At 45.5% G+C, this 19,690-nt stretch overlaps 1 protein-coding gene across 21 annotated transcripts in view; it reads left to right on the top strand.

Moving 5' to 3' along the window:
* The first annotated feature begins 2,143 nt into the window (after positions 1-2,143).
* Positions 2,144-19,690, top strand: part of ablim3 (actin binding LIM protein family, member 3) — a 46,353-nt gene continuing 28,806 nt past the window's right edge. For 7 of the 21 annotated variants that reach the window (XR_014117685.1, XR_014117684.1, XR_014117683.1 and 4 more), the window contains exons 1-2: positions 2,146-2,526; positions 11,312-11,488. Coding sequence is in view for 16 of the 21 variants with exons in the window: in XM_081699326.1 (XP_081555452.1) it covers positions 2,514-2,526; positions 11,312-11,488 (190 nt within the window). In the remaining 5 variants the exon portion in view is untranslated. Of the gene's footprint in view, positions 2,527-11,311; positions 11,489-19,690 lie in introns of all 21 variants that reach the window. The other 14 variants (XR_014117681.1, XM_081699327.1, XM_081699324.1 and 11 more) reach the window with 8 other exon arrangements.

Below are 19,690 nucleotides of genomic sequence, written 5' to 3'. Positions count from 1 at the left end.
CAGCGCGCCGCCATTTACCGGGTGGTCAAACATAAACCGCGGAACAGATCACGTACTGCAAAGCTTCTTGGTAAGCCATTTGAAAAGTGGCCCCTAGCAGGCGTGTGGAGTAAGGCACGCGTCTGTGTGCATGCTCCGTGAGAGCATGCGGTCCGTGTCCTCACAGTGGAGTGGACAACAGAGGGCTCAGTCACTGACCACTCATGGAACTATAATATATAATATTCCGCATTCTGTATTCCGTCAAATGAGGTGCGGTTTTGTTGTATTGATATGAATGATGGCGCACTAGAGCAAAACAGATAGTCATAATATATATGTACTTCATAAGGGGGCGCGTGTGACGTAATTATGCAGTAGATTTATAGGAACTGTATTTGCTCGTAAAGGTTACCACTTGAATAAAGGCCCTAATGCCTACAGGAAATCCGGTTTCCTGTTGTTCCGGATGATCCTATTCCAGCACAATGGCCAAAGCCCACCACGGCCGCTCTTCGGGCATTCCCCAGCCTTCGCAAACACATTCCCACAGACTGCACCCTGTCAACATGACAGCCACAGCCAGACACGAATTCACTTCATCGAACACCCATCGGGGAGAATTAGCACAGGTGGATGTGGGCTTGATGAATCCCACTGGAAGTACAATAAGTATGTCAGAAGGATTTTTACCATCCACAATTGCTGATCACAGTCTTGCTGAAAACAGTCTTGTCCACATTGCAGTGTTTCAGCTAAACATGAAAATTTGATGTAGACACTGAAATTCTACTTTTAAGTCAGTAAGCCCAGCAAGGCTCATTGCTTCTGGGTTACAATCCTAAAATCAATTAGGTCATATGAGGATTTCAGTTCAGATCCATATGAATCCCTTTCCCCCCTACAGTGGGTTTCTACTTAAACCTGATCAGAATCTGAATCCATAGCGCTCGCTCTCTCTCTCTCTCTCTCTCTCTCTCTCTCTCTCTCTCTCTCTCTCTCTCCACTGGGGGAGTATGGACCAGGGTTAACTGAGGAGGAAACGTTAGAAGGTGTAGAGTCATCATAGCTGAGGGTGGGGCATCATAGCTGGGGGTGGGGCATCATAGCTGAGGGTGGAGCAATGATGAGCACCAGTTCACCTGTCAGACCTTACAGCGCTGTTAAAAATATCTGACATGCACTCAGGCTGAAGAGAGAGAGAGATGCCTTCTTGCATCCCCTTGTTGTTCCGTTTGCTATCTTCCAGAGTGCCTCAGTGTTTCTCAGGACTGTGCCCACACTGCATAAGTGAAGAGTAGCATTAGTATAACATGATGAGAAAGAGCAGAACCAGCAGGATAAAGGACTGCCTGGTTAAAGTGGTCCTAGAAGCCACTCCACAGGCAGGCAAAGACAGAAAAGGGCTTGAATACACGTGCTGGCTGTGATTAGGGTGTCTGTGTTCTGCATGAACCTGAACAAAATACTGCATGTGGTTAATGGCCAAGAAGCTGTAACGTAAAAGTTTATGTGCACGGATAGCTAAAAAGCTTTTCTATGCTTTTAAAAAGCCATTTTGGGCATGGTTTATGCTTGCCTACTTATGTCTCCTCAATTTTATTTCCATTCTTTGACCTGTGCTAAAGTACAATGGTCGGATGGAGACTGTTTCCCCCATATAAAACTTTTTTTTTTTTTTATAAATAAAAACAGCTGATTTGATCAGGTCAAATATGCCACGCATAGCAGACCTGCTGGGCTAAAAATTTAATTTAGTGAAACAGCGCCCTCTGGTGTGTTGTACAAGTAAGTGAAATAGTAATTGTCCGTGTGTTTGTTTCCGATTTCTCACTCGTATTTAGAAAATATACATATAATATATGCGATATATTTTGAGCTGAAAATGTATTTCATTTTGTTGTAGGATACTAAATAACACAAAAATAGAAAGATGGATATTAACCATGGCACATTTTAAAGCACTGTGGAATTCTAGCATCTATTAAGAATGTATTAATTTATGATAGCAATTTACCGTTGTCGTTGTTTGCTGTGTGACCTTTTCCCCGCACGGTGTAGCCTGATTTTTTATCTAATTGTGTTTATTCGGACCGCGCAGGAGAGGGCGCTCGTGTCTGGTCCTATCCGTGAGCGCGGCGTAGCACGCGCAAACCCAGCCCTCTCCGCCCGTCTCCTCTCTGTTTGCGCGAGCCGCGGAAACGCGCCGTTCGGATCGTCCGCCGCCTGACGTCACCGCTGCGAGGATGCGGGCGAGCGCTGGAACGCGGCGGTGACCTGCGGGAGAAGCGAGCGCGAGCGCGGACCGGGGCGACACCACGGCTCGCGGTCGCCACGGAGCGCACGGGGTTTGGGTTCCGCTGCGGGCTTTCGGAGGCGATGCCGGGAGGATTTGGGAGCATCTACATTGCATTCGTTGGTAATTGGGTTCCAAGTTCACTTCGGGTGCTTTCGCGGAACTTCCACGGGGGCAGTGGGGCTTTGCAGGAGCAGCAGTGCCGCCGGACTGCCTCGGGTGCAATTGTTCCAGAGCCATGAGCGCAAGCGGTGAGTACATCGTTTGCGTTTCGGAGGAGAGGCTGCATTGTGGCCAACGACTATAAATAAATCATCAAGAACGAGGTTCGTGAAGTGAGTCACGAAAACTGCCTATTCAACTGGTCTCGCGAAAGCCAGGGCACCGGTGGCACATCTTTCACCGTCCTCGCGCTCAGCATGCCCGTACTTTTACCTTTAAGTATTCAGGTGTTTCGATTTTTCGAGAAAAAAAGTTTCTGTACACTCGCCCTTTTTAGAATGGCCTGGATTCTGATCTCTAAGCATTTTCTAAAACCTCATTGGCGAGTAGCAGCGGAAAGTCGCTCCGCCGTGTTCCGTTTGCGCACAGTGTGGTTCTGTTGAGGTCACGTTTGACTTACGCTTTTCCTACACACACACATATTTTAATGAACCTTAATGGCATATGTTGCATATTTAAATGTCATTCAATGAATGCTTTCTGAAGCTGGAGTTGGATGGAGGTTTGTGGTAGAGAAAACTGCTTCCCGTAATATGTGTCCCGCTATAAATGCTTTGGAAGAGGTTACGCATGTGACTTCTGAGGTCAAACCTCCTTCACGCTTATCAGGTGTACCGACGTCTTTACGCATTGACTTACATTTACATTTACATTATTATATGACATATGTTGAAGGTTATCGTTCAGTCGAGCGCAAACGCATACAGACACACACATACACACACGCACGAACACACACGAGTACACGCACAAAAGGACAGAGAGAGCGAGAGCAGTCAAGTAATCTTTGGTGAGCCACTCTCCAAAGATTGGTTTATGTGTGTCTGTCAGAGGACGTTGTTCTGGCCAAACGTCAAGGGCACCTTCATCTTATCTGATAAACAGTATTTTGCTGGGAAATTTTCAAACTGAACATTTTCTAGCTGAGAAAGGCAAAAGAAAACTAAATCGAGGACTTTGTTTGTGTTTTTATATTAAGCGAGGCTATTCATCGCTTCCTTCCTGACACCTTGGCACTGTGACATGCTGGCATGTTCGGCGTCAGGCCCGGGCCGTCTCGCCCCACAGTGCCACACTGCCCACTGCTCACCTGGAGTCTGCCACTCACCAGCCCACATTCGCATGGAGAGCCAGTGTTCCCTGCTTCAGACAGATGTGTGTGGGGGGAGATATGTGTCACACACACGTACAGCTCTTCTTGGTCCATTGGATGGATCGCTGTGCTCACCACTTTACCGGACGCGTTGCATGGCTGACGGAATAAGAAAACAGTATGAGCGCCTCACGGGGAGCAGGACGAGTCAGAACGTGAGCCCGGACCAAACACGCCGTTTCAAATCCATCAATTCCACTACGCGCCTCACGCAACGCACTACAACTACACGCCCTCCTTGATTTTGGGGTGTCCCGTTAGTCTCATTCATTTTTTCCCTTTAATCCGTTTCGTTGTCTTTTCTTTCATCTCCTTTTCTAATAATCACCCTCCCGCATCACTGACCTTCATTTCCAGGCCACCGTATCTTTCGCGAGGAGTCGTTACCCAGGCATGCAGATGGCGTGCAGCTCTCCGGCTCACCTGCGGCCCGGCTGAGCGGACCCGCGGCGTTTGGGCGCGGGCGCCTGGCCTGATGGAGCGTCTTCCGCCCCGCTGGGTGCGAAAGCCTGGAGCAGCAGGAATGCTGCGTAATTACACCCGGGTGCTGCGTCCGTTTCATCCGCTGCCCTCTCCATATCTTCCGCTCGCTACTTCCCGCGTTCCACGCCGCTGCAGCACTGCTAAGGATTCAGGATTCCTGCCTGCTGAATTTCTCTTTCTTTCCTTGCTTCATTTGGGCTTTTTTTTCTTTCCTATTGATGAAATAGGGTTGCTTGCACCAAGGGAACTGTGGTAAAATAATCAGGAATCAATAACTCATCACTTACTCTTAAGTGATTGTCTTTGGGATGCCATCCAGTGAGGATGGTGGAGATTTTCTGCCTGTCCTCAGCGTTGCTCGGAGAGAGAGAGAGAGAGAGAGAGAGCGAGCGCATGAAAGAGTAAGAGACAAAGATGTAGAAGGAACTTGGACTCTGCTGCACAGATCCCTTTGGCGAAGCGCGACGCAGAGGAAGACGTCGGCACACGTTGACAAAGAGGAGTGACTCTGGCCACGTCGTTGGGGCTTGCTCCCAGAACCTTGTCCGCAGCATACAAGTCATGAAGTTGGCAGAGATCCAGGGTTCGCAGTCTCCGCTCTTTGCACTTATCGCACTCATTTAGTGCTTTTTTCCCAACAGACTGGAATCGGAAGACTGTTTTATCAGGTACAAAACTCCTGCCATTGAATACACTTAACGCCATGTGTTCCTTGCTTGTCTTCTGATTGCATCTCTGAATAACAGCTTGAGATTTGCCTGCATCCATGACCCAGAAGTCTCCTGGGCTCTCACGGAATCCGTCTCCGCAAGCAGAGGGGAGCCCAGGCTGTACTCCATACTCACAGGCTATGGAACATTCATAATTTGTCTTGACACTTGTGTCAGCTTAGACTCAACAATAACAATAACAATTAATAACAATAACAATGCTTTTAGCCTGGAGTCCTATAGTCCTATAGTCCTGGAGTCCTGGAGTCCTGGAGTCCTGTAGTCCTGTAGTCCTGGAGTCCTGTAATCCTGGAGTCCTGGAGTCCTAGCTCCACCTGTGAGGCTGATAGCAAACATGGCTTTGGTAGATACCATGTACTCTGATGGACCAATCAGTGCATGTCAGCACATTCCTGAGACTTCTGCTGGGACTTCCAGGTAATGCTTATTTAATTTGCAATTTTGACCTTCAGAGTTAATGAGGCCTACAGATAACGAATTTCATTCAGGAGCAAACCTACTTCATCACAGCCAATCACTCATAGATAAGAGCGGCTATGCTAATGAAGTGAGCGCACAGGTTACAGCTCTTTCTGAATGTACAATTGCACACTTGCAAATATTCCCACAAAATGTTTTATTATAGCCTGATGTTCTAATGAACCGTGATTGTGTGTCTATGTTTAACACTGCTAATGGCAGTCAGTATTCAGTACAGTAAACTGGTCCTGTCTGAGTCTGCTGTAAGCTTTGTGGTGTTGGCTGGGACCCACAGACGTTGTCTGTCCCACAGACGTACCATCCCCACCGATTTAAATACATTTAAATAAATAATTTTTTAAAGATTCTTCGTGACATCTTCCTCCTCATTAGCGTTATGTATTATTTTCTGCTTTAAAGATATCAGATGGCTTTAAAAGTACCCGATTTTCCAAGCAGATTCCTGGGCAATTAGTAGGAAGTGTTATTTATTAGTTGTCTTATTACCTCGCTGTGCTTTTCACCGGAGAGACAGCATCGGCGTATCTCTGCTGAGGCCAAAAAGAGAAGTGCCTCAACTTCTCAGTCATTATCCCGGTTCTGTTTAGGGTCTGTTTCTCTGGGAATATGGTGCTTAATTAGACTGGAAAAATGTCTACTTTCTCTGGGAATATGGTGCTTTTCTGAGAACCCACGGGTGTGGAAAGCCTGGAGATACTGATTTGTTTGTGCTTACTAGAGGTAGAGCGCCTGTCTAATCTTCATAATTCATAATACACTCCCCATATGGCACTCACAGGATGTGGACTCAGATGCAGATTTATGACAGAGGCGCTCGCGGAGCTCTAATAAGCCGAAAACGCGGAGGCTCGTGCGGAGACGCTAAAAGCTCATTGCAGTCGCACGCCGCGTCCTTAAGCGCGGCTAATTGTGACTGAACCGCAGGGAGTGATGTCATCTCCGCTGTGCAGTCAAGCAGTTCAACGAACACTCGTCTCAAAACCCTTCGGCCGAGGGCATTACTAAAGCCAAGAGCAGCCTGGAGGCTAATGGAATCCCTTCAGGACCGAAAGGTCACGGCTCATTCTGCCTGACCTTGGGTTTTGCCTGTCCGAGTGAGCGTCCAAGCGGCAACACTTGCTGTAACGGTAAATCACCACTAGATAGATTCTTGTTAGTAGCGGGCACACTGCCACAGAGTAAACTCTCAGAATCGGACTGAGAAGAGGTCAAATCCTACACAAATGGTTCCTACTCTTAAAATAAAAGTTTGCAATAGAGCTTTATGATTCGAAATGCAACCGTTTCAACCTATTTACATTCTTTTGATAAAGTAAAACAGCTGGTGTACAAAGATTTTCATGAAAATGTTTCCCCCACTGTGTCTTTGTGATCGTCAGTCACCATTTCTTGATCAAAAAACTCAGAAAGCTCCCGTTCTTTCACCACCTGTTATATAATATACAACAACAGGGTACATTTTTAAATATGCCTGCTGGCTGTTGCTAAGCCTTTACAGAATAACAAAATGAAAATCAAGGATTGCTCGTGCCAGTCCTGTTTTATATATCCCGCTGTCGTCTGACTGGGCCCTGTGTGTCCTTAGTGGTTAACACCGCACAGTTGCCCGGTCATGTCCCGTCATTCCCAGTCCTCCGTGAGGTGGACAGCGGGGAGATGGCTCAGTCCAGGGCAGGAATAGCCCAGTGCTTATCACCTTACACCTTGGGCCTGATGTCACTGGCCATGTGCTAAATAGTGCTCTTTAAAACATAGACTAACATTGCGATTATAAATTAGAACGCCTTTGTGCGATGCAGAACAAATTTGTCACTCCCGTTTCTTGGTTACCCAAGAAAATAAGCATTTAACAGGTGTCTTTGTGGAGCTGGACTTGGAATCTGAATTGATTTGTAATTTGAATTAGACATTTTCATATTCAAAGCCTATGCAAAATGTTCTCTCCATGTTCTCTCCATGTTGACACAACAGTCTTCTGCATGTGAACTTGGAATTTAGGGGCCAATTCATTTAAGTGGGATTAAAAATCTTAATCCTAAACCACTCACACACACACACACACGCACACACCTTTACACCTGCTCATACTTGGGTACGACAGTGCAAGTGTGAGGGGAATGCATGCTCCGTGTCCTGTGTCAGCTCTGTGGGTTATCAGGGATTATCCAGCCTCCCAGCCAGAGACCCCACACTCTCTCTCTCTCTCTCTCTCACACACACACACACACACACACACACACACACACACACACACACCCCTACACCTCCCTGCCAGAGACCCCACACTCTCTCTCTCTCTCACACACACACACACACACACACACACACACACCCCTACACCTCCCTGCCAGAGACCCCACACTCTCTCTCTCTCACACACACACACACACACACACACACACACACCCCTACACCTCCCTGCCAGAGACCCCACACTCTCTCTCTCTCACACACACACACACACACACACACACACACACCTCCCAGCCAGAGACCCCACACTCTCTCTCTCTCTCTCTCTCTCACACACACACACACACACACACACACACACACACACCCCTACACCTCCCTGCCAGAGACCCCACACTCTCTCTCTCTCTCACACACACACACACACACACACACACCTCCCAGCCAGAGACCCCACACTCTCTCTCTCTCTCACACACACACACACACACACACACACACACACACACACCCCTACACCTCCCTGCCAGAGACCCCACACTCTCACTCACACACACACACACACACACACACACACACACACACACACACACACACCCCTACACCTCCCAGCCAGAGACCCCACACTCTCTCTCTCTCTCTCTCACACACACACACACACACACACACACACACACACCTCCCTGCCAGAGACCCCACACTCTCTCTCTCTCTCTCTCTCTCTCTCTCTCTCTCACACACACACACACACACACTCACACACACACACCCCTACACCTCCCTGCCAGAGACCCCACACTCTCTCTCTCTCTCACACACACACACACACACACACACACACACACACTCACACATCTTGCAGCTTCACTCTCTGCGCATCATGGCGGCGAGACTCTCTCACACCCTGCAGTTTATTCACTTTGAGCTGTCACCGCTGTTTATCTGTGTGACAACTTGTAAGCAACTGACAGCTCAGTCACTCAAAATGCTCAGATTCTTTGGTCGATTCATCTCAGTTTTATGTCACAAACATTCGCTGCTTGAAACACAGCGTTTCGTTCTGAGTGAACAAAGGAAGGCGAGGGGTGTCGTGCCTTAAGATAGCGCCCTCTACTGCCGGCATGTTGGATTTGCGCGTGCCTGAGCCCCGAGGGCCTCGCGTGTGGGCGAGGACTACACACGGCACTCTGAGAACAATGCAGTCGATGCTCCGGTTCAGGAGCAGGCCCACCAGGAGAACACACGGACACAATATTGCCAGTGTGAGCACGAGCTGGTGAGGGAGAATATCCGTATTAACGGGGCATTGCTCCTCCAGCTGAGAAGAGGATGGGTCAATGGAAGACAGTGTTTTATTTGTCAAATGATTTCTTGAACACAATATCCTGACTTTTTTAATAATGGTTCTGAGTGACCTTGCACTACACAGTACTGCAGGGTTCCTGGACCAGAGCATAAGGGATTGATCTTTAATCTGTCGAGTATAAAGGATAGGTCTTTAATCTGTGGAGCATAAGGGATAGGTCTTTAATCCGTGGCACATAAGGGATAGGTCTTTAAACTGTGGAGCATAAGGGATAGGTCTTTAATCTGTGGAGCATAAGGGATAGGTCTTTAAACTGTGGAGCATAAGGGATAGGTCTTTAAACTGGAGCATAAGGGATAGGTCTTTAAACTGTGGAGCATAAGGGATAGGTCTTTAATTTATGGAGCATAAGGGATAGGTCTTTAATCTGTGGAGCATAAGGGATAGGTCTTTAATCTGTGGAGCATAAGGGATGGGTCTTTAAACTGTGGAGCATAAGGGATAGGTCTTTAAACTGTGGAGCATAAGGGATAGGTCTTTAAACTGTGGAGCATAAGGGATAGGTCTTTAATCTGTGGAGCATAAGGGATAGGTCTTTAAACTGTGAAGCATAAGGGATAGGTCTTTAATCTGTGGAGCATAAGGGATAGGTCTTTAAACTGTGGAGCATAAGGGATAGGTCTTTAAACTGTGGAGCATAAGGGATAGGTCTTTAAACTGTGGAGCATAAGGGATAGGTCTTTAAACTGTGGAGCATAAGGGATAGGTCTTTAATCTGTGGAGCATAAGGGATAGGTCTTTAAACAGTGGAGCATAAGGGATAGGTCTTTAAACTGTGGAGCATAAGGGATAGGTCTTTAAACTGTGGGTCACACAGCAAAACAAGATAGTTAGTTGTTAAATAATGTATTTCATACAGTAAAACAGTGTTTAATGGTATTTGTCTATAGGTAACAAGAGTGGTCAACAGTATAGGCTGCCTGAGTAAAATGAAATCAACACATATTTTACGATTAGATAATATTTTCATAAACCACATTGTAAAGGTGAAATTGCATGTGCTGGAAATCCTTCTTACTTTTAATTTTTTTGAAATGCTAAGTAAAAGGACTAGAGTGCTGAAAACATTACTGAATGACTAATGAAGACCTCAGAAAAAAGACCTGATACTCTCTTATATGGGTCAGTGAAGCAGGTGTTACCATGAAGCAGGTGTTACAACAGGTGTTACCATGAAGCAGGTGATACAATGAAGCAGGTGTTACAACAGATGTTACCATGAAGCAGGTGTTACCGTGAAGCAGGTGATACAATGAAGCAGGTGTTACAAGCCAGTTTCCTACTCGATCCTATTTCCTTCTCCCAGTGGAGACTGTTCCCTCAGCCATCACCAACGGTGTCGCTAGGATGGTGTTTCCAGCCTGCGCTGGTGAGTTTGCACGCTGGATGTTCGTGCCGGCTGTCGCCTCCCCGCCAGCGTGCTGGGAGTGCTGGGAGTGCTGGGAGTGCTGGGAGTCCCACAGCAGGTGTCGCATGACAGTGGTGGAAACATAGCAGTGGAGCAAACAGGAGGAACGAGGCTCCTGGAAGTCTGCAGTGCTGGGGACAATTAGTGGTGTACCAAAACTGGGAAAACTGGGAATGTGTTTGTGTTGGAACAGGGAGACTGGGGAGGAAAAGTTTGTGCCATATCCAGTGAAGTGAATTCCACAGGTTTTTGCAGACCAAGTGAAGTCACAGCAGTCTGTGGAAGTGATACTGAAACCCATCTTTGAATCCCCATATAATTGTTTATACTGCATGTACTTTCACGTTTTAGACAATTTCCCAGTTATATAAAAGTTATATAAATCCATTTAAAATAAAGAGGCGGGAACACTTGCTGCAGTGGTTTCGCTATAATTGATTCATTTGCTGGAAAAATGTATGAGTCCTTCTGATGAATCTTTAATAGGATGGAAATCAGCACCAAACCTTCCGACATCAATGCAGTCAGCATTGAGAGGAGAGAGAGAGAAAGAGAAACTCAGGGTTTAGGCTGCATGCAGGCTCTTGCCTCAGGCTTCAAGTGCTTCATGCCATATAGGAAGGTGTGCTCACTCAGGTCCTTAAGGGCCAGAGTCCTGCTGAGGTCGGGAGCGTCTCTGCTCAAGCACACCTGAGTCGACTCATTTCCAGGTTTAGTAGGTGTGTCTGTTTGGGGGAATCCAAAAGCAAAGGATTTAGTGTGCCGTCTTTCTTAGTGAGCTGTCTCTTTCTCGGTGTGCCATCTCTCATAGTGTGCCATCTCACTTATTGTACTGTCTCTCTATGTGCTGTCTCTCCGTGTGCTGTCTCTCTCAGTATACTGCCTATCTCAGTGTGCTGTCTCTCTCAGTATCTGGTCTCTCGCAGTGTGCTGTCTCTCTCAGTGTCCGGTCTCTCTCAGTGTGCTGTCTCTCTCAGTGTCCGGTCTCTCTTGCTTCCAGCAGTGCCTCACCAGCAGGGCTCGTACGGCAAAGAGCGGAGCAGAGAGCAGAGCAGAGAGCAGAGCAGAGAGCGGACCTCCAGGCCGATCCTGTGCTTCCGCTGCAGGGAGATCTGCAAGGGGGAGGTGGTGCGTGTGCAGAATGTCCACTTTCACGTCAAATGCTTCACCTGCCAAGGTAAGGCTGTTCGTCTCCACGTACCAAGTCACTATACTAGGCCAGCAGAGTAAGGTCACTCCATCACTGCCAGTGACGTTTCATACGCCTGGACAGTGGAGCAAATCTCTCCTTTTTCTTCTCCTGGAGTCTTAATAAGAGACCAGCACGGTGTGGACGTACGATCTGTTTTTCCTCGCTGAGATGTTGGAGTGGTTGGGGGTGTACTCGTGGGACTCGGAGAGTGTTTGTGTCTTGCTCCCAGGCTGCCTCGGGCAGAGACTTGTTGCGTGGTGAGAACATCGACTATTGCCTCAGCTCGATTAATTGGCTACGGCTTTTTCAGCAACAAACACTTTGGTAAAACTGAATGTCACGTCCTTTCAGGTTTCTTGTTATGAATGAACGTGTATGATGCATTTTTATATTTGAAACGGCTCTAAAATATCCACTTAAATTTGGAGGTCTCCCCACAACTGTTGAACACATTGTCAACTTAAGAATTGAAGAGGTCCCAAAACTTAAATTGCACATTTAAGACACTGCAAGAACTTTACAGTAGATTTTGTTTGCTATTGTTCCTGCCTCCAAACTGCCATTTCCACACGGTATCTGCGCTGCATTGGAGGGGTTGCTGTGGTAACTGTGTGACGGGGTACCCTGGCCCTGGTTGGTGGTTATTCTCAGCAACGCTGTCAATCCAACAGCCAATAGCAGTGTTCTGTTTCGAAAACCTAGAACACAAATAGTGGGGTGTGTGTGTGTGTGTGTGTGTGTGAGAGAGAGAGAGAGTAGAGAGAGAGAGAGAGAGAGAGAGAGAGAGAGGGAGAGGGAGGTATGGGGGTATAATACCTCCCTATAGTTATTGTAGCCATAGAGACCTTAGAAGACATGAACATTTTCGGTAATAACACTTGCACCCTTTAGTCTTCCCCATAGTGCTTCCTTACTTGTAGACTTGCCTGTAGTAAACTTTGTCCTCAGCCCTGACCTGGACTATGTTGTTGTGTATGTCTTTGATTTTTGTAATCAATATCTGATTGTCAATTTCAGATCCATATAGGTAGTTCTGATAAAGGTCCCCCACCCCGGACTGTACTAATGGTGTGTGTTTATTTCACATTAGGTTTTCTGTTTCCACACGGTTAGAGACATGGGTCGAGTTCTAAATCTCGATGATGTGAGAAAAGAACCAACACTGATATTATGGTTAGGGCATAACCATGTCCCACAACTGTCTGCTATTTATACTGGAAAGAACTCTGGTACTGAAAAAGTTCTTGTGGTTGTGCACACATGTGTGAGTATGGATCTTGTACAGAGAGCTGGTATCTACTAGGAACCATTTCCACACCTACTAGAAGCTGTTTCCATATTTACTATGAGATGTTTCAACATCTACTAGGAGCTATTTCCACATCTACTAGGAGATGTTTCCACATCTACTAATAACTGTTTCCCATGGGCAGTTTGAACAAGCTGTAGCATGCAGGAGCAGTTGAAGGTGTTACAGAGATTTGAGGCCAGCTGTTGCCAAGGACACACTGATGGCTAATGCATTTAAGTGAGGGGTTGCCAGGCATTCTGTATATCTGTATATCTCATATCTCTCTCTTTCAATCACACACACACACACACACACACTGGTGTTACTATATTTAATATTGCCCTGTGTAACTTTAGCTGTATGCTGGTAAACTAGCACATACACCCAAGTTATTTCCTCTCATATTATCTGGTCCCAATTTGGTCTTACATTTTGGTCTCTACAAAGAGAGTAAAGAAGGACACACACACACACACTCACACACACACATACACAGAGAGAGAGACCCACACACACATAGCCAACCCCCACATTACTATTAAGCAAAACAGAGTTTTAAGTAGCATTTCAAAGTGGAGCCTGTGGACATATGAAGTGAAGGTTTGCCCACTCGAGCTATGGAGGCGTGGCCACGCTCTGATCTCTACCCTGTAATACAGGTCTGGTTATTTATAGTACTCCGCATGGCATGACAGTCTGCTACTCATCTTCACTGCTCTTTTTCCACTTTCTTGTAGTTTCTGTTCTGTTTGTGCGTTCCTCTGTGTTAGCGTGAAGGAAAATACAGAAATTGCTGTGTTGTAACTAGATGTTATAAGTAAGCAGTGTTGATTCATTTCTTAAACTAAAATGATATATTTGTCAAGCAGTTGATTTACCTGTCTGACCCATTTACTGTGGTGTGAGTAGAAAGCAGCTTCAGGACAGGTAGTGTCAGTATATGAGTCTGGAAGGAATTATGACTGGGATTTAGAGAAACTGTAAAATGACATTTGGTCTCTTCTCCTGAACTCTCTCCCCTTCTATCTCTCCTGCTGTCTCTCTCCCCTGCTATCTCTCCTGCTGTCTCTCTCCCCTGCTCTCTCTCCTGCTGTCTCTCTCCCCTGCTCTCTCTCCTGCTGTCTCTCTCCCCTGCTCTCTCTCCTGCTGTCTCTCTCCCCTGCTATCTCTCCTGCTGTCTCTCTCCCCTGCTGTCTCTCTCCCCTGCTATCTTTCCTACTCTCTCTCCTGCTCTCTTTCTCTGTCCTGCTCTCTCTCTCTCTCTCTCTCTCTTTCTCTCTCTCTCTCTTATCCAACAATTATCTCTCCTTTATTTTACCAGCTCTTATTTCCAGCAGATTAAGGTACTGGATTTGAACTAATTTTTTCCACACATTGGCCATTGAAAGACTTGAACATTAATCACTGTGATTAACCTCCTATTTAAAACCATTTAAAAGCAAGCAATTAAGACAGAAGTGTAATTAGAACCATAAATGATAAGAAAAGGAGGATGAGAAAATGAACCCTAATAAGTATCTGTATTAGAGCCGAAGACAAATTAAAGATCAGTGAGAAAAGGCAGCGTCTTATGAAACCGTACTCTCTGCGCTACGCAATCAGGCCCTGGATTACGTCATATATGCTGCACTTTTCCGGTGAGTTTTCTTTTCACTTGTTTTTCGTTTTCCTACGAAACAAGCCCTGTCTTTACTCCGACCTTTGACCCTTTTAGAACTAGACAATACAGGGAATGCTGGTTTTTCTCATGGTTTTGCTTTTGAAGTACAAAAATAATCGGCACATCGTGAGATTTTAAAACTTCCCATGATTTCCAGTTCCAGTACGTACTTTGTATTTTCTTTTGTTGGACGTAAGACCCTGCAGTTTCAGCGTGTGGTCTGCCTATGCATGAACCTGGATTGTGTTTCTGCAGGCGGAAAACATTCTGTCATGCTATCCCAATGACATAATAACCACATTTCCTTCTCTGATTCTGAGGTTTTGCTCCAAGTTTCAACCAAAGCATTAGATATTTGAGTGGCTTGATATTTGTGTCTGGAGACTCTGTCTGTGTCCCAGAATACATGTGCTTTTGCGCAAGCTAATATTGTCCTAAATGCCTTTGAAGTAGTATTCCTAGATAAAAGGACTATCAAATCAGCCATCAGGTGACATATTACCCCCATCTTGTCTAAAGAGTAGCTTCTCTAGAGAAGTGAACTAGACTAGTGCGCTGTTTAATTTTCAGGAACTTAAGTTACAAATACCCTATTTCACTGTCTCCTTGTCTTCTTCAGTTCGGTAGCACACTGGCATTTGCTTTTCCTCTACAGATTAAGTTTGTCCAGTGAAGTGAGACACTCATTAGAAGAAGAGGGGCGCTCGTTAAGGTGCCCAAAACCGAGGAGGGTTCTCAGAGAAGCTCGGGGGTAAATTTGCTGTGTAAGGCAACCCTTTTGTGACAACCACGTGCCACTGGGAACCATGACGCACACGCCACACTGACACATCAGCGCAACACGCCAGTCAAAAGAGAGAAAATAAAATCCGTCTGAGAATATGGCCTGGCTGGCATCGTGCACTGGCAGCGTTTCACATCTGCGGACCGCGCACTCTTGAGTGACTAGAGAATGCTGACGTTTCAAGTGCCGTTAGCATCTACTTGGCTGCACGTTCCACATGAACACGGGCCCCGCAGGCTTAGAAACCCAGCATCTCAATCGGAGACATAGAAAGACGCGATTAAAAACTGTAGATAAAGAACAATAATGACTGAAAATCTGTGTTCCATCCAGTGGCCCGTCTCGAGCCGAGAGTAGAGCGGACCTAACGCGATCTTTATCTGTGATTGTAATAACCTGAGGCAGCAAGGAAACAGGAACATCTCTTGGAGAAATATAGAGAACATTTATTTTTCTCCCCCTCTCCTGTCTGGTACTGTAGTGGAGGAGGAAGAGGGAGCATGATGGGAGCTTCCAGTAGCTATGGCAACACATGCTTGTCCAATCATTAAGCACATGCAGCGGTTGCTGGGGAGACATTCTCCCACTGATGAAGGGCTTGACAGCACGGTAGCGTCGATGCGGTAGACGCAGAATTCCCTCTGCGTGTGCTGAGACGTTGGGGAAAGGAGTCACGCGCTGCCAGGAGTAGGATGTTATTCCGGAGTGGTTGTAGGATGCTTTACAGGGCATGAACACTGCATGAGATTCTGGGAGAGATTTTCAAAAGGATACATTTATGATATTCTAATAATTTGCATGGTCTTCCATGTCATTTTTATGTCGAGATAATCTCGCATTCCAACTGGACAGAAAAGTAAATATTGTAACACCTGTATAATCTATAGGATGTTTTCATCCAACAGATCGCAGAGTTAAAATAAAAACACTGAGAAAAGCAACACAGAACCAAAGTGCTGCTGTGATGTAGGGCAGAAAAAGACCCATCAGTCAGACTTCTGCCTCGTTGTTTTAATCAGGAATGACTGCACCATTAGCAAGGTCAGCGAGTTAACAAGATCACACTGACAGTTTAAACAGGGACAGGTATACTGACAATACTGCATTATCGCACGATCACAGAAACCACTGCACGAGAGAAATCAATTCTGGTCTTAATTGTATCAATGTATCCCTACTGCTTTTAAAGGGAAAGAATAATTATTCTTCTTCTCATGTATATTGTGGTTAGAAAGCTTGGACCATTGATCCTTGTGTTGTGTTTAAATGACGTGGACTTGTTGCTTCTCAGAAGTGCGTTCTTTTTCTGGTCCCCTGGGTCCACTGATCCCTGCACCTATTGGCTCGGTGGAAGGTCAGGTAAGAGCCTGGAGAATCTAATTTGCTCAGTTATTCTGTGTGTCTCTCTCTCCACCCCCACCCCGCCAGTCCTTTGGCTTGGGTGGGAACAGCGCTTTAATAACGGATGATGAGTAGCTCGTTAGCGTCAGCGTGGTGAGAGTGGAGTGGGGAGGGGCACCACAGACTGAGGGCCAGGCGCTGACGGTCGTGTGGCTGAGAACCTCGACGTCGGCTACCGGGGTCGGGTCACTGGCTCTTGCTATATATTCATTTTCCACTCGAAGTGCAAATGGCCTTGTCCAAATCTGGCAACCCGAGCAGCAGCTGATGGATTAGGGGACGACTGGTCTCGGCAGTTAACGTACTGTGGTGGGTGATTTTTATCAATGTAAAGCCCACAGGTGAGTGTGAGGTTCTTGTGAGTTAATTGGATTCAAGATGAAAAAGTGGATTCTGGATCAGGTCATACAGGTGTAGACTAATATACTGGCATGAAGTAACATAGGAAACCTTGCTATGTTATTAAAATCTTTCTCGTGCTGTTTTGTGGTAGATTTGTCTTTATACATAAATTTGGCCCAACTCATCACCCTCATTTTAGACTTGCGATAGCTCGAACAGTAGCACACTCAGTAGCTGTGTGGACTTTATTTTGTTCTCTATGAATCCGAAACTGCAATCAAGTGCCAGAGCCGAAGCTTTATCTGCAACAGGCTCTTATGGACAGAAAAAACAAAAGTGAAACAGGACAAAAGTGAAACAGGAATATAATGAACCAATGAAACTTTGAATCTAAAGGGACACGTGAGGACATAAACAAATGCTTCACCTTGTAACGTTATAAGGCGGACGTGGACACTGAGAAGAGGGAGATTTTAGGGGCAAATTCAGAATCAGAGTCGTAATCACAGTCCAGGGTCCTTGGGATGTAGAGAGGGTTACAGACGGAGGGGAATGGCATGGCAGTTTTGTTTGGCAACCAAAGAGATTTCCAGTGGAAGAGAAAATCCAGTCCACCATCAGTCCAGCCAACGGGAGTGTGTATCTATCACAACTAGACAGCCACTGTGTCAACATGGTAGAGCATTAGAGAAGATTCCCTGTGACAGATTAATGTCTGTACAGAAAGTAAATGCATTCAAAAGATATGCAATGAAATATTAATGTGACTCCCGTTCTGAACAAATCATTTGTCTGTCCAAATACTTGGTGTTGGAGATACATAGTGTCATAAAACTGCTGGTAAACTGGTCTTCAAATGGTGGTTCAATGGTAGTTCAATGGTGGTTAAATAGTAGTTACATGGTGGTTCAATGGTGATTTAATGGCAGTTAAATGGGTGTTTGTGACTTTTCATCAGGCCCATACACTTTTTTTTGCCCAAATACTTTTTAACTTCCACTTCTGCTGTTTAAAGCCACTTAGCACGACAATGGAGAAGCAAACGTCACAAATATGTCGGGCGAGCATCCTTATCATTTCAGTAGGAGCGCAAGAATGTGTAGCTCCCACAGCAGCATGAAGGGAAAGACTGATGCTTAGACCAAATGCCCTACCGAGCAACACCATCTGGATCAGAGAGAGAGAGAGAGAGAGAGAGAGAGAGAGAGAGAGAGAGAGAGAGAGAGAGAGAGAGAGAGAGAGAGAGAGAGAGAGAGAGAGAGAGAGAGAGAGAGAGAGAGAGAGAGAGAGAGAGATGTGGCTCTGACAGCCTCGCCTCACTTGTTTGGAGAGAGATACGCTTATAAAGGCACTAAAAACTAATTGTGCCAATTGTTGAAAGAAAAGATGGAGATCTAAGGGTAGGGTGGTAATAATAGAGTGTGGAGGGATAGTAATGGGGGAGAAGGGTAGTTATGGGAGGTAGAGGCGGTTACAGAGGGAGGGCTATGGTGGGGCTTTTGTTCAAGGAAGCCCTGCAGAAGGGAATGTTAATTGCGTCTTTTGGCAGCTGATTAATGCCAAATCAGTCATACCCCCTGCTGTAACTAATCAGCAGTATTTTAATGGCCCCAGTGCTAAGATGCAGACGCCTTGATAGAGAGAGAGAGAGAGAGAGAGAGAGAGAGAGAGAGAGAGAGAGAGAGATGCCATAAAACAACACATATCAGTAGAAATTCCAATGCAAATTTGGCTAAAAATATTTGAATCTGTAATTGAACTGATTGCCCTGTATGGCTGTGAGGTGTTGGGTCTGCTTACAAATCTGGAACTCAGTAAATGGGACAAACATCCAATTGAGTCCCGGTAAAAACTATTTTTTCAGTAAAACTATTCAGTAAAATTATTTAAAAGGTGCATGCAGGGCAGAATTAGGCAGATCTCATTAATAATAACACACTAACACTACACTAACACACACTAACACTACATCAACAAACACTAACGCATTTACAACACAGCGACCCCCACTCATAGTAACACTACACACTAACACTACATAACACACACTAACACTATACACTAACACTACAATAACACTACAATAGCACACACTAACACATTTACACATTTACAACACAGCAACATTTACAACACAGCAACACCTACTCATATTGTTCAGGACCAGAACATAACAAACTCAATCAGAATCAAGCAAATTACAAAACAACTGAAATAAAATTACCATGTTAATTTCTTCATCCAAGCTTTAGCAATACAAGTGTGAATATTTGTCATAATGCACCATGCCAATAACGCACCTTTGAATTGAGAGCATGAGTCTCACACACACACACACGCACACACACACACACACACACACACACACACACACACACACTGTTTCACAGAGAGAGAGAGAGAGTCACTATAGCCCACATAGGCCCCTGTGTGATTTTATCAGGTAGATGTTGCAGCACTACTTGAAGACACTTGTTTATGGTTTTTAAATTTTATTTATATATTTATACAAATATATTGTTTCATGAAACTGTAAAATAGATTGCCTATTTCCGTATATTATTATTGTGATATATCATGTGTATTTTGGTTGTTTGTCTTTTTGGGCTTCTTTGCATGTTAATGTTTGGGTTTGATATGCTTGTACACAGATTGTGCACAATGGATCTGTTTGGATCAATCAAGTCCCTGTGACTTGTAATACGATGT

This window comes from Electrophorus electricus, chromosome 16 (genome assembly GCF_041902795.1).
Source record: "Electrophorus electricus isolate QZ-2024a chromosome 16, ASM4190279v1, whole genome shotgun sequence".
Classification (NCBI taxonomy): Eukaryota; Metazoa; Chordata; class Actinopteri; order Gymnotiformes; family Gymnotidae; genus Electrophorus; species Electrophorus electricus.
The sequence above is the reverse complement of the archived record's forward strand: the minus strand, read 5'-3'. Positions and strand labels throughout refer to the sequence as shown.